Below are 15,327 nucleotides of genomic sequence, written 5' to 3' on the forward strand. Positions count from 1 at the left end.
CACGAATTTGTCCATTTTATTTACTGTTATTTGATTCAATTATGCAAGGTGCCATTGCTCCTCTTGGCCTCTACAGACTTGCGCACTCTATCTTGCATAGTCTTCATACACTTTTAATTGTCCATTCCTTTGGCCGTTGAAGCCGTTTTCTTCTTTAATCTAAGAGAAATGTGCCCTTCGTTTATAGCTTACGCTGGTTAACTCCCCTTGTGCCTTGCAATTATTCCTTAAAATGGGCATCCTTGATCCTGGGCCAACATAGCCTTCCTGTTCTGCACACAGAGCTTTCCAGCCTCTCCCGATTCTGCAACCTTGGTCTGTCACTGAGGTTGCTTGGTTGAATTCAACATGAGCCAGCATCCATTTTCTTATCATGGCCGTCCTTGCCACGGTATATATTCCTCTATAGCAAGCCTCTATAGGTTTCCTTTCTACTTTGTGTTACTGTGTATTTACAATTATTGACCAGTAAGTTACTACATCTTCTCCGAATTCATGATTACTATAGCCTTGGTACATATTTCTCTTGGTGCTTCAGTTACATTGTTACTTAAGTATTTTCATATTGTTTCAACATAGGTTTATACAACTTCTTCTGGACATCACTCTGCCATCATCAGATTTCACTTGAACGTTCCATGTCGTCCATAGGTGGGTGCTGACATCCATCCTTCCACACTTTAAGTGCAAGGGTACATTCTGTATGGCTGTCTCAATGCATAACCTCTCTCATACACACGATGCAGTGTAGGAGCAATACAGGGGATACCATCTACTGCTCTTCTATTATTCCAATAGGACTGGGAGCAGGAGTGAGAAAGCATCCACCTGCTCCTCTACAAAGGAGCAGGATCTCCAGAGAATCTGTATTGGTGGCGCTGTGGTGAGGTTTTAGTTGGCGAAGATGGAGTCTAGTGTATGTCCCGCCACATGAGTTGTTTTTGTTTTCAGTTGTTTGGCTAGTAATGTGCGTTTGCGGTTTCATCGTCAAACCAGATGTTGAAGTCTCCAAGGATTATCAGGTGTTCCTGCTCGATGGCTAGGCTGGCGACGGCTTCAGGGAAGGCGCCCACGAAAGTTGCATTGTATATCAGTGGTCTGTATACCATGGTGAATTTGAGATTTGTTTTTGGGTTTTTTGTTAGACGAAGGATTAGGGATTCGCAATTTTCGATGCTTGGTGGTTCTTCAGTTTCAATTTCCAGGTGTTCCTTGAATGCTATCGCCAGTCCTCCTGTTGTTTTTCCGGTCTGCTGGTGAGCACTTGAAGTTGTCAGGGAGGCAGTTATGGAGTGGGATTTGTCATTTGGCCATGTTTTCGGTTCTGAATATGTGGAAATGGCCATGTCCCCTTTTATATGCAATGTAGTACATGACTTTTTCCCACTGTATTCAATGTATTGCACAACTTCATTTTCCAAAGTATTGGGTGACATTTTCTCCTCTCCAAATGTATTTTCCTCTGTGCCCCCTGCACTGTGTGTGTGGGGGGGGGGGTTGTGGACCGAAGCCATGATCCCTCGAAAGAACCAGTTATCTGTTGCTCAGCTGCAGCCTGGAACCCCTTTCAACTCACTCTTCCTCCCACCCTATAATTAATCTCCCCTCTGTCTTGACATGGAGACTCTCTGAACCCTGCAAAACCAGTTCCACTTGTTGTGTCCATCATGGGCGAGGGGCTCTAGAAAGCAACTTGTCCACACAATGTAATTTTCCTGAATCACCAAGCTAGCCCCTGTTCTGGGAACTTTAACCATTCCCTAGTCCCAACAAGTAACCTCCCCTTTGGGCCCAACTGCCCTGCACTGTATCCTACAATTAACTTCCACACCTCTGGGATAAACTCCACTGACCTGGGAATCACAACATGTCCTGGCAACGACCAAATAAACCAGTTGCCTGATCTCCCCTCCCCTGGCATCCACATGTTGTGACCCTAGACTGGGTGGAGCAACAGCCTTATATAGGCTTGTGGAGAAAGGTCTGGAGGCTCTTTTCTTCTTGGCTCCTGGCGGTGTGGTGTGGCGACGTGGGTTGGAGGCAGAGGCCCTTCTGGCAGGTACCCTTCCCCTGTCTGGCCTTATCCTTCTACCCTGGTTCTCTTCCTCCCCAACCCTGCTCTATTTTTCCAACAGTGGGTCTCCTCCTGGCCCCTCGGTCTCTTCTGCCTCTGCCCCCTCTTGCCTGCCTCTCTGTGCCTCCCTGTTCCTCGGTTCCCCTGGTGTCTGTACCCCTCCCCTGTGTTTGTGCCCCTCCCTCGTGTCTGTTTCCCCCTTCACCATCTCTGACCAGCCCCCTTCTCCAACCATTCCCTTTCTCACTTGCCGGGCCCCCCCCCACTTGCATCCAAGGTTACTCCCCAGACCTCGGGTTCCTTGTCAGTTGGTGTGCCTAGCTAGTTCAGTGTGTCTAATTTATCCTGCTGGCAATTAGTTTACTCCTCTTCCGGCAATAAATCTATTCTTGGTTTCTACAAAGATTTTGGTGCCTTCATTGTATTCCGACTTTTCCATGTAACCTACCTGTTATTACCAGAGGGGGACTCTGGTCAGTCTGCGTACATAAAGCAACCCCACCAGGTCGGTTGACTCCCTGGTCCAAAACTGTGGCTCTGACTGGGATCTCCCACACCGTCTCCCCCATTTTGGCCTGCCCCCCACTTCCGCAAATAAGATGTTGATGCCTCCATCGCACAGGAGGTTGTAAATCTCTGTAGCATGTTTGGACATCAATCTAGCTTTGATTAGGTTGCAATGAATCTTTTTTACATGGTTAGGGTTTGTTCTTTTATTCTCGTTTTGTCTTGCGGTTGTTCAGTTGGAGTGTTTGTGTTGTAGTAGATTGGTTGGTGATCCATGGAGTCTGCTTAGTCGTTGAGGCAGTCTGTAAGATTAATGGTTGGGTTGATGAATTCTTCTGCTTCATCGCCTAGGTGTTGGAGGGGTTGCACCTATGTTTTTTGTGATGTACAGTAGCAAAACCAAATGCCGGAGCTTGTTCCCTTGCGCTGCAGGAGCAGTGCCTTCTCTGCACCCAGGAAGCGACCGGACGCTCAGGTAAGCCTGTTGGTTTCTCGCGCAATTATCTGCAACATCTAAACTCCATATTTCACCTGGAGCCCATAGCTACTCTCTACAAATGCTCTGTAATCGTCCTATTGCAATGTTTGAGGGGTAGAATGAGCAGTTTGCTTTTCACTTGACTTGTGAAAGTTAACCACGAGAGTTAACATCTTGAAAGATGGCCGCCGCCGAAGGTTTCCCACCTACAACACATTGAATCCTGCCACTTGCAGCTGATTGGCTTGCCACATCTTCATCTACCTATGAGGGTAAGCCGGCTGGCGAAAGCCAGCCCTCCAACAAAGGCCACACAAGTAAGTCTCCTGTCTGAGCCTGTCCGACACGCTGTACGCCATGTGCCAGGAACGCTGCCTTTCCATGACTCTTTCACCAACACCATCATGTAAAACTCTCCCTCTTCTCCTGGACTCATACCACCGTGGTAAGCGCCTGTTTCTGATCACTACGCTAAATTCTAACTTTGCCATTGGCTGTGATCCATATTATCATGTGCAGATTAGCAGACTGGACTTCAACAGTCTGCAGCATATGATATGGGCTAGCCTATGATCATAACGTTGCATATATATCCATCAACCGACTCTGTTCTAAATGCTAATTCTGCATTTGCATTTTCACCTTCCCCTGGGCTATGCCACAACAGTTTTTGTGATCCAACTTCTGCAGTACTTACCGAAGCAGCTAAGCGAACGCTTGCACCTAATGCCTAACTATTGCTCTTGTTTCTCTCATGCGCCTACAATATTGGGCGATTTATACCACCCCTGCACTGTTTCTTTCCAGACTGCCACACGTGTCGCTGATGCCCCACTTATGGTCCAATTCGCTTTACTTGCCAAGCGCCTATACTCTTATCCCACCACCCTACTCTAACCACATGTGAACATTTAGTCCTACTTGCTACCATCCCAATGCTCAGCGCATAAACCTTCATCGTTGACTCCTAGCCCGATTACAAGATGTTAATCTATGCATAGAGTGTTCATCAAGCATCTATATTCTCTAATGTGATTAGCCTACTGCATGTCATACTAATGTTTGATTATTGTTTCCTGCTAACATCCTAAGTGTTTAGCGCACTTACTACCATTATCCCTTCCTCTGCTTGCAGTCAATAACTGAATAACTCATGTTGCACCGACGATTAATGTTGACTCCCCAGATCTTTGTACGTTTCCTTTGTATCTTATAATTGCCGGACACCACAGCCAGACAACGCCTGCTTCGCTTCAGCCCTCTTATTATATAACATCTTGACGCGCCTGCTGCAGCATTTTACCACTAGCCATAGACCACTATACCGTCTATCATCTTAGACATGTACGCGCTCGCCATAACTATTACGAGCATTCTAAATACACTCACACCACTATCCTTACTTACTATGGCATCATATGCCTAAGCCATTCCCAATGGTAACAATAATGACTGCCAGACAAATACTAGCCCAACGCACCTCACCCAGCATAACCTTATCCATGGCCTCAAGACTGCCACTGTCAGATAGTATCAAGCCTACGACTTTTCTACCCTCCCTACAGGTATCTAAACCTACATGTACTACCAAAATGAGGACCAAGTTACTCTCAGCCACTTACACCAGCCAAATGGATTGAGCTCTTCGCCACTAAACCTACACCAAACCAACCATGTCCACTGACAATCAAGAACTCCAGACTAGGCTTGACATTTCGGACTACCAGACCTATACAATCTATTGGCAAGAACAAAAATAAAATCCCTAAGGTAGCCAACCAAACCAACAGTAAAACCACTAATACCTTTACACCCAAATACTCAATACTCCCATCACCAAAAATAATTCAGATAGTACTACCTCACTTATCAAGGGAGCACTAAAAACGCCAGATCCTTGACAACACATGCATTAGACATCGCAGACATAGCATACCTTATAACTAAGAACAACCTGGACTTTTTAGCCATTACTGAGACTTCGCTTCACGCTGCATCAGGGCCCTCACTCGCCATACCGGACGAGTACACTATCCTCAGACAAGACAGAGTCCTATAAAGGTGGCAGCATCGCCGTTATTGCAAAAGCCTCACTAGGACTAATGCCCTCTCCCAGCCAAACATTCCCTTCAGGTGAATTATTTATCAAGCTAACTATCTCAGGTTCTCGGACTATAACCACTCACATTATATATAGACCACCAGGACCATTATCCTCGAGGAAGACACCACCCTACTTCTTACAGCCAACACTAAACCACGATCAAAAGTCATGCTGCTAGTTAGGTGACCTTAACGTAGGACTGCATGAACCTAAAGATGATAATGCCACTGCTGTGGCCGATAGCATAACTGAACTTGGATTCACACATCGCATCTCCCAGCCAACCCATAACAAAGGGAGAACATTAGACTGGATCACAGAAATCAACTGTGAAATCAATATACTTTCCAACACACCTTGCGCCTGGTCCTATCACCACACAATCCTGTTTACCATACAGGACAGCCTCCGTCCCTACCACTCTACGCCTATTGCACCCTCCAGACTTACTAGAAACTTATGAAACATAACAGTACAGAAGCTTCTCCGTCCATTACAACCTATCATTAACATACCCATCCCTAACAATGACCCCACTGTCTTAGACTTCTACAATGAGACAATAACGCCATCAATACAATAGCACCACTTAAAATGAGGAAAGCCAAACCCCGCTCTCACTTAAATACTTGGTTCACCCCGCATCTTAGAACTTTGCGCAAAACCAAAAGAATTGCCGAAACACTTGAAAAAGTATCCCCACCGCAGTCAGACAATTTCTTACTAGCATCCTCTACTTACAAATCTGCCATCTACCAGACCAAGAGTGACACCTATAACGACAGGATCACTAAAGCAAAATCAAGCACCAAAGAATTATTTATTATCCTCGGAGAGTTGGAATCTCCTATACCTCCACCTGAGACTTTACTAAAGACACAGCATGGTGTAATAATACATAGAAAGATATACTAGACAAAATTGAACTCCTACAGACAAAAATAGAGACTAAAAGAAAACTTAGCGGCACTGCCAATGTAACCAAATTCCAGTCACTAACACCTCCACCTAACACTCACAATCTGTTCCAAGTTCTCACTTCTCTCCACAAAGGACAGAGACGGCATAATCTCCAACCTGAAACCCTCGAGATGTCAGGGAGACATCTGACCAGCTAAGATCATCAAAGAGTCAGCAAAGGGACGTGCTCCCTTTATCACTTCAATAATCAACGCCTCATTTGAAACTAGCATTGTCCCAACCAACTTGAAAGACGCTTGGGTCCTTCCCTTATTGAAGAAACCTACACTTGACCCAAACATCCCCACAAATTACAGGCCAATCATCACAGTCCCATTGCTGAATCTGAAGGTAGGCTGCCCAGTCAAGTATTTTGAGAAGGAACACCTGGAAAGAAATAACCTCCTAGGCGGTAGACAATCAGGATTCAGACCCAGACACGGCACAGAAAACAGCGTTGATCGATTTAAAAGCATAAAAAGACAATGGCAAGCTAACCCTCTTATTACTACTCGACTTATCGGCTGCCGTTGACTTAGTAGATCATAAAGTTTTATGCAACCACCCCTCGTCTGCAGCACACTTCTCTGACAAAGCGTCCGCCTGGATCCAGGTTTTCCTGGATAATAGAACCACAAGAAGGTTCGCACCTACTGCGTCAGCAGAACCAGCACCAGTTACATGTGGGGTCCCCCCAGGGATCTTGTGTATCCCAGACGCTTGACATTTTCACAAAGCCTCTCTTCGATGACCTAGACCATTTAGGTGTCTCCTATACTCTCATCCCCATCACAGGCGACTATAACACAGACTCAAAATTACTAAATGACATTAACCTAATCGTACAAGCTTGGATGTCTAAACACGGACTGTCTTAGACAAGACAAAGTTACTCCTTATAGGATTCCAAAATCAGACTCAAACTCGACAAAAAGTTCAACTCATTCAACGTTGACGGCAACAATACAAATGTATCTAAGGAAGTGAAAACATTAGGCATTTACCTCGACTCTTCTTTAACATTGACTAAACAAGCAAATGCGACAGCCTCGACCACAGCCTACACTTGTAAATTAATAAATGCTTGCAGACTCTTCCTGTCCACGACTAATCACTATAGCCAGAGCCTTGGTGTTGTCCAAATTAGACTACTGCAATGCCCTCTATCTAGGAACCAACCAGCGCAGCCTAAGAAAGTTGCAAAAACTCCAAAACAACGCGCTCAGATCTGCAATGAATTTCCCCAGATCCTACCATATATCGGAGTTGAGACGCACTGTACACTGGCCATCAATCAAAGATTGCGTTCAAAACCTTATCACTCACCCACAAATGTTTTTCTAACCTAGCACCAAATTACTTGAGTGATAAATTCTCTCGAAACCTCTCAGACCGACCTACTAGATCCTCGCAACTGCACTGCCTCAAGATCCCCAGGTTTAAGCTACAGAAGGCAGGGGGCAGCAGCTTCCTGGTTTTAGCAGCCAAAAAGGTGGAGTACACTGCCCGTAGCACTCAGTCAAACCCTCCCATCTTAAACTTAAGGAATAATGTAAAAAGATGTCTCAGCTCGCAGGAGTTGCAGTAACTAGCACACTAAGATCGTTCTCGGCACATACCTCGTATACATCTTATTTAATTCCTTCTCCCTCAACTGTATGTAAATGTGCAATATTTGTTACTGTATTACTTCACATCTATACAATGTTTGTAATTATGCATCTTATTTAATTCTTACTGTATGTAATGTGCAACATATGTAACCACAAGAAATGTGCCCAGATACATACGGGTTCGGCGGGCTATATAAATAAAATAAATATCAAAATACAGAGTGAGGGCTTTGGTTTTGTACCCCTCTCTTCTGGGGTCCTCTTTTTTTTACAGTGTTCCAGTAGGTTCTGAACGTGTCTGGACATGTCTGTAGCATTGAAGTGTCAAGGTGATGCGGTTATTGCGAGGTACAGTGTAAGATATAGAGATTTTTGTCCTCTTCTCATGATGTTTGTCCCGTTGGCTGTAGTGTTTGTTGGTGTGCGTTAGTGACGGTTTCTATTGGAGGAGGATGAGGGTGTGGATCCGTTAGGTTTGTTTCTTGTTCCGATTCTTCAACGGCGTCCAACTCGCAATAGCCCACCTGTAGGGCCTTGTGTGGTTTGGATGATTGAGTCTTATCCACTTGCGATTTGATGGGTGGATGCCCTCTAAGGGTGCTTGTCCAATTAGTGGGTTGGATGGTCTAAGCGGGGCACTGATGAGATAGTACGTGTTGGAATTGGGAAGCGCAGTTGGATATGTGAAGTGGGCGACGGGTTCCTAATTAACTTGGGCAATGACCTGGCTGTTACCTACTTTTCAGTGGTTGCTGGGTGTTCCTGGGTAAAGGGAGGGCCTAGTATTCGCAGATGGAAGACAATTGGAAAACACAGCTAGACTTGCGGTTCCTAGATAGCGGGGGAAGGCCCATGTTTCACAAATGGCAGTCAATGAGAAAACACACCTAGATTTGAGATTCCTAGATAGTGGGAGAGAAGGCATAGGTTTCACCATACAATGGACGCTTTAATGTAGGCCTGTAAGCTAGGCACACACTGGATTCCTCAGAGTATATCCTTTGTCTGTATGTTTAGTGAGTGAAGTAAATATTGCAGAAGGTAGTGGTTTACGATGGGGTGAGCGTTAACAATGCAGTTACTACCAGTAGTTCTCCCTACCATGTCTATTGACGCAGGTCGACGGTTGTATGGTCCTCTTTTTCCCACGTGTGGACACTATCCCATCCTACTCATGCTGTTGGTGGGTGGAATTATGTTTTGGCAACCACCAAGATGAGTCTAGGTGGGAGTGAGGGAGCTTGTTGGTGCAGCTTGGGGAATAGGCAGGGCTTACCACTGCAGCAGGTCATAAGCTGCCAAGCACGGCTTTACCTGTTGCTTGAGCTAACCGTGCAGTGGGGTCTCCGTTACTGTATTTTTCTGGGGTTTGGTGGCAGTGATTGGCGGTTATGCTTATTAGTGGGTGGCAGCCCCTTCCCCTGCGGACACTTCTCAGGCGGTTTCTTTGGTAGTTGAACTTTGCCTTGGGGCTCTTTGCCACGGGCGCCCCACGGCGGGCAGGGACTGCCCTACAATGGTAACTTAAGAGGACCCTAGGAGCCAATCATGGGCCTTGTATCTCTAAGGTGAGATCAACCAATCAGGGGCAGGGGGGAGGTCCGGGAGGCAGAAATCTCCACCATCAACATTGATGACGGGGAGGCACATAGGCAGCTCAGTGGGTGAAACCAGGCAAGAAAAGGTGCAAATAAGAGCGGATTGCAGAGCAGGGGGCCAAATACAACCTTAACTCGCGCTATCGGAGCAAAGAGCCGAGGAAGGTGGCAAAAGCAGGATCTAGACCCTTGTTGCAGTAGTTGGAATTCAACAGCCAATCAGGGTCAGGGGGAAATCCGCGAGGCAGAAAATCTCCACCATCAACAATCTGTGATGACAGGGAGGCACAGTGACAGCTCGGGCGTGGGGGATGAAACCAGGCAACAAAGGTGCCAATAAGAGCGCGTTGCAGGGCAGGGGGCCAAAACCAATCTTACATCGTGCTATGGGAGCAAAAGACAGGTTGCTTTGCGGAACGCTATGTACTAGCTCTTTGTTCCCCAATGGTAGCTAGTAGTAGTAGCAGCAGCTCCAGGTCCCTCATTGTTGGATACCCAAGAGCTTCCTTTAGCGCCTGTATATAGAAATGTAATTTCAATCCCTGAGCTGCCCCACTAGCATTTCCACCCCCCAGCCCCACACCCAGCATTTCCACCCCCCTGCCCCCACCCAAATATTTTACAGAGTAGGGCCCTTTATGGCATAGTCTGTGAAATGCACTCCCAGCAAGCACGCGGTTGCTAGGAGCCGGTCATAAATTAGTTTTGGGAACGCAAACCCGACAACGTATGCAAAGGGACTGGGCAGCGCATCTTGCGCCACTGTCCAGCCCCTCCTGAAATGCGGTGGTCACCTTTGCGAATAAGGTGACCTGCGCATTTAAAAAGAAAAAAAAATATATATATATATATTAGTTAAAATGCTAATGAAACAAAGCGCATTCTCTGAACTCCCCTCATTTGCGCTATTTTTGCGAAACTGGGCCAGAGTTTCTAAATGTGCACACCGACTTACAGAATCTGAAAATATTATTTGTATTCATTTTGCATATTTTAACCAGAAATTACAGTATAAGAGCAAAATAAGCTTCTCTGAATAGGAGTGATTTCCCTCCCACCTTTGGGAATACGGAAACCACACCTCCGTCGCAAGGCACATTTCCATGCACACAGGGCATGAAAGGAAGGGTATGGACAAGGAGGATTATAGAATATGGGGAGATTAATGTGGAGGATTGACACCCGGAGAGAAAGTCAGTCCAAGAGAAAAGGATGATCAGTCTATGGGAGATTGATTTAAACCCCTCATTCCCAAAATGTCCATATAGATTGACCAAGGTAAAATCTGGGAAGATAAAGATAAGGCATTTGAAAACAGGAACACAGGTGCCGGTACCTCAATCTCCAGTGTTGACTCCGTCTAAATTTTTTATTAAAGTGCGATGTGCTCTAAAGCCTAATCTACTTTGTGTTGAACAAACGAAATATAAAACTGAATGTATTTTGATACCACTTTAATGTGGAATTGTCTTTGCAAAGCTAGGTACATTTTGAAATAGAATTAGTGGCCAAGCCAGTATAAAGTCCCTTGGACCATAGTGGGAGTCGCGATATACTACTGTCCGAGCTTTATCATGCAGTATTGCAGCTGGGGACGCCATGTTTATGGATAAGCTGTTGGTGCCACAAAATGAATATAAAGAACTTGTGCGATTGAAGAAAAACTGTACAAAGCAGAAACTCCTTCATTCCCAAGGTTCAAAAGTGTTGGGAGCCCTGGACCTAGCCTAGGAGAGCCTGGTTAGTTTGAAACCAACAGCTACATTTGGCTTTTCTCAGCCTACTGGCATCTTATGAACATGCATATGTGACAATGTTCAGTTTTTGAGAAAGTATTAAGACACAAAAACTATGAGAAAAGTTTTAAAACTAGCATCTCATGTGGAAGTTAAATTTGCAGTGTACAGCGTTCTCACTCCTGCCTACTGGGCGACACCCAACAGCTGGTTGTAGCTCCTGCTCTTCAAATCTTAAGTTACAAACCCTGCATTCCCTTATCTTTTAATGCACAGGCAGACTCGTGTAAGGCAGAAGGGAAGGTTTGTTTTTTTAAACATTGCACATGTTACAGGGGAATCGTATAATTTCAGCCCAAAAATGCATGCAGGCTGCAAGCCACACACACAGATGCATCAAAGTTGTACAGGTATTCATGTGAATTTAAAGATACCCATTTAGCTGTATTCACAATCATCCATACACACACAGCGGTTCAAACTGAAAGTAACATTCATGTTTAGCGAAAGTCACATGCATGACTAACAAAAGCTGCATCCATGTGTACTGAGAACAAAGCAACACGTAGGTTCAGAGCATGATAAATAAATGAGAGCAATTTTGAATTGAAAACCAGTAGGAGCCAAATTAAGCAGGCCAATGTTTAGTTAATTAGCCTACACCGAGGATATACACATTCACTACCTCACCCCTACATAGGGAAGTAAACCCATTGTAAATGCATTTGAAACTTCAATGGCTCAAATAACTTTCTCTGATACCATACTTGTTTTGATAGAGGAGAAAATCGAAGAATTTTGAAAGATAATTGCATCATGTTGAAACGAAATCATTGATATGGTATTTAGAGAGAAGTCAGCGCTGCAGAACGTTTTAAAAGTAATACCTTTAGAATACAATACATTGATACAAGGACTGTTTAAATTATGAGTGAATGTGTGTATGGATTGATAATATTGAGATTCATATAGACAACTAATTCAGTTTAAAAAAAAAAAATAGATTTTCTACACATAACCATGTATTGATACCTATGGTGGGAAGCTGGAGACCAAGTTGGTTGAAGTTACATTAGTGTTTTAACTAATTTCGATTTCTGAACACCAGACTGTCCGTTCCATTCCCAGAATTGGGGGACTTTATAAAAAGGAATGCAAGACTGGCATGCCACACCAGTGTGAGCTACGTCTATAAATAAATAAAAATGCCAAATATTTCTACAGTATGAATGTATCAGCAATATCAATCGTCTAGCACTCGGGGAGAATTAAGCTGCATATTTATGACAGGTGCATCAAGAGTCCAACTAAGACCACAGAACTACTTCTGATTTCAAACTCTGATTTGTCAACCGTGTTATCTGTATTCACGAGCGCCAAAAACTCCTACAAGGGCATGTTAACCCATTAGTTGAACAGCTCTGGATATACTATTCCATATTATCCGGGTACCCGATACAAAACTAATTTGAGACCCTCCTCCAATAAAGGGGAAGCTCAGTCACAAAACTAGTAACCTACACAACCCTCAGTCTGAGGTTATATTTGTTTTTCTTCTTCCTTACATGGTATGCCTGCTACAATCTATCTGGACCAGACCAAGTGCCTCACACTTGTAAACAGATCCAACGGTCAACACTTTCCATACCACACAAACAGCACCGGAAATGGGCCGGAACAAGACAGAGCGGCTCTCTGGCAAGATTGGTCTTGGCGAAGCGCTGCCCTGCATGCAGACCGGATGGGCTTGCCCATGACACACACAGATCTGCTCTAAAGCCGCGTTATTGCACAGATGTGCATCCCACACTTCAACTCTGCAGCAATGCAGACTTCTGAAAGCAGTCTGCTTGTTGAAGCACGGGTTGCTTGTGCATGTGATAACTCTGCTTCAGAACAGGATACTCCCATCAATATCTGCCCTGAAGCAGTTATCACATGCAAAAGCAACCCATGTTTCAACAAGCAGCCACTTTCAGTAGACTCACCACGGAAAACTGAACACAGAACTAGTCAAAGCCTCACATACTTGTTGCAGCCCTCCAAACTGTTATATATGTCCTACAATGTACAGACATTTTTTCTTATGGCGAGTAGCATGACCAAATAAAACTGCAGAGCACAACTACCATTATCCACTCAAAAGTGTTTCTTACGGAATAACACCGACACATGTTTCAAATATAAAATTGTGGACATTCTTATGTTCCCATAAAGCCCTTTGTTTGTATGCAAATTGCCAGGATTGGGTTCTATGAAAAGAGAGTGTATTGCATAAACTGGCCTGGGTCCACACCCCTTCTCCCACGACCCCGCCCCTCCAATGATGAGAGGGTTCCCCTAATAAATGTTTTCCATTTCCAGCACTGCATACAGTCATTTAGCCCCTTTACCCAGCTTAACCAGCATGTGTTCTGCTCTTATGAAAGCTGTTAAGACCCCAAAGTGCCAAGGACACAAACAGAATGGAGTGCTTCCCTTTTATTTTAGTACATATTCAGTCACTGACAAAACCGCTGCAATCGGAAGGCTTTTTCAAGTAGACTATTTGTACAGCGAAAAGAAATGGGGGTGCCTGCAGGAGGAAGGGGAAACAGCAGAGCAAAGAGCGAGGTGGGGGAGAGAGAGAAAGAGCCAGCCAGGTGTGGGTGACGATGCCCATACAGGTTAGGGGCGAGCGGTGCCCAAAAGGGGTTCCAGCATCTAGCTCACAGAGGGAATTGAAGCAGGGAGAAACACAGTATATAGATGGGAGCGTTGAGAGTCTAGATGAAAAGCAGTGCACAACTGGGTGTGGAAAAAATGCCGGAAGCAAGACAACGAAAGCGCAGCAGCAGTATTGGACAGCAAAACGTGTGTTGTTGGAAAACTATCCCGTTGGGGGACGGGAAAAGGGTCCGAAGATACTGTTCAGGGAAACATATAATCAATACGGGGTGAAAGCAACGTGTACTGACTGGGTAACTTGAAGCGCGGGGCCAAAAGAAGTCGAGCAGTGATGGGAAACAGGTCTATTGCAGAGCGGATAACCTTGTAGACGTACTCCAGGGAAAATCGCCTATACAGGAGCCGGTCTGCGTTGAATCGGAAAGGCACGGTGTACTGAGAAGCGTGCTAGCGTGGAGCATAGAGGCAGTGAAGGTTAAGCGTGAAAACGTGAAAGTGCTGCCACCCGGGCACCCTCGAGATCAGCGTGCAGCAAGTACCTCGTTATCCCAGGACCCAGAGGCGAACACCTGCGGCTGCTGCAATGAGGCTGGTGGCACAGGTCGCCAACGAGTTTTGCTGATTTTCTGGGACACAAACTTCACATTGAACGAATCCCCCATAGCACCCACAGGACTCGAGAACCACTGCCGCCCTCCGCCGCCGCGCGCTCCCATCACACACAAGCAGTTTTCCGACGCCGCGCGTTCTCGTCACGTGACCATCCTGTACTTGGTCGGGAACGCATGCGCAGCTACATCATGGCACCTCCATTCCCTTTGATACTCGGGGCTGGCTCGATGCTGGGTCCTACTCCTGCACTCCCATTGGTTTTACTGGGTGGGAAACGTGTGGGCGGTGCAGGCACCCAAACAGAGAGGCTGTTCGAATGCCAGCACAACCAGTCATTCAACCCGAATCAGCAAGGAGGTGCACGCTTATCCATACTACAGAAATGAACTGATTAGAAATGGGCAGAACCAGTGGTCGAAGTGTATGAAAAGAAGTAGTTTTATTGTTTTAATGGGTTATTTATTACGTGCTGATCGAACCTGTGTTGCTCCGTGTCTTTGTTCCAAAGTGAGCATGTTGCCCCTTGTTAACTTTGCATCTGGCCCCAGGCCGCCCCACACAGTACACACGCATACAACATAAAGATACACCAACACGTCTGATCAGTATGAGATCCCGGTGGCAACTGCCGTGTCAGGTCTTGGTTTATTTACAAACCTGCATGCGCAAGCTGGAACGAGGCTCACACATGCGCACAAACATATTACGCTACATAACATCCCTCCCTTTCTTTCAACAAGAAAGACATCAAAACATTAACAATGAAACAACTCAACGTGAGTTCACTAGTAATGTGCTGGGTCACCCTAGGCCTCAGGGTCCATGACAGTCTCAGAATCGAGCCGGACATTGCTGCCCCTCTCTGCGAGGGTATCTACGGCTGCCTCCTGGGGTAGGCAGTGGTGCTTCTCTTGGTGGGAGCCCCCCCCCCCTCCATCAGGTATCTCTGCTGGCTGGGTGGTCTCTGGGTCTGCCAGC

At 45.6% G+C, this 15,327-nt stretch overlaps 1 protein-coding gene across 1 annotated transcript in view; it reads right to left on the bottom strand.

Annotated features, from left to right (window-relative positions):
* NUP43 (nucleoporin 43) overlaps positions 1-14,583 on the bottom strand; it is a 146,591-nt gene extending 132,008 nt beyond the window's left edge. The window contains exon 1 of the mRNA XM_069607722.1: positions 14,277-14,583. Coding sequence (XP_069463823.1) covers positions 14,277-14,453 — 177 coding nt within the window. The 5' untranslated portion in view covers positions 14,454-14,583. The remainder of the gene's footprint in view (positions 1-14,276) is intronic.
* Between the last annotated feature and the right edge of the window lie 744 nt (positions 14,584-15,327).

This window comes from Ambystoma mexicanum, chromosome 4q, assembly GCF_040938575.1.
Source record: "Ambystoma mexicanum isolate Mex_15411 chromosome 4q, UKY_AmexF1_1, whole genome shotgun sequence".
NCBI classification, from domain to species: Eukaryota; Metazoa; Chordata; class Amphibia; order Caudata; family Ambystomatidae; genus Ambystoma; species Ambystoma mexicanum.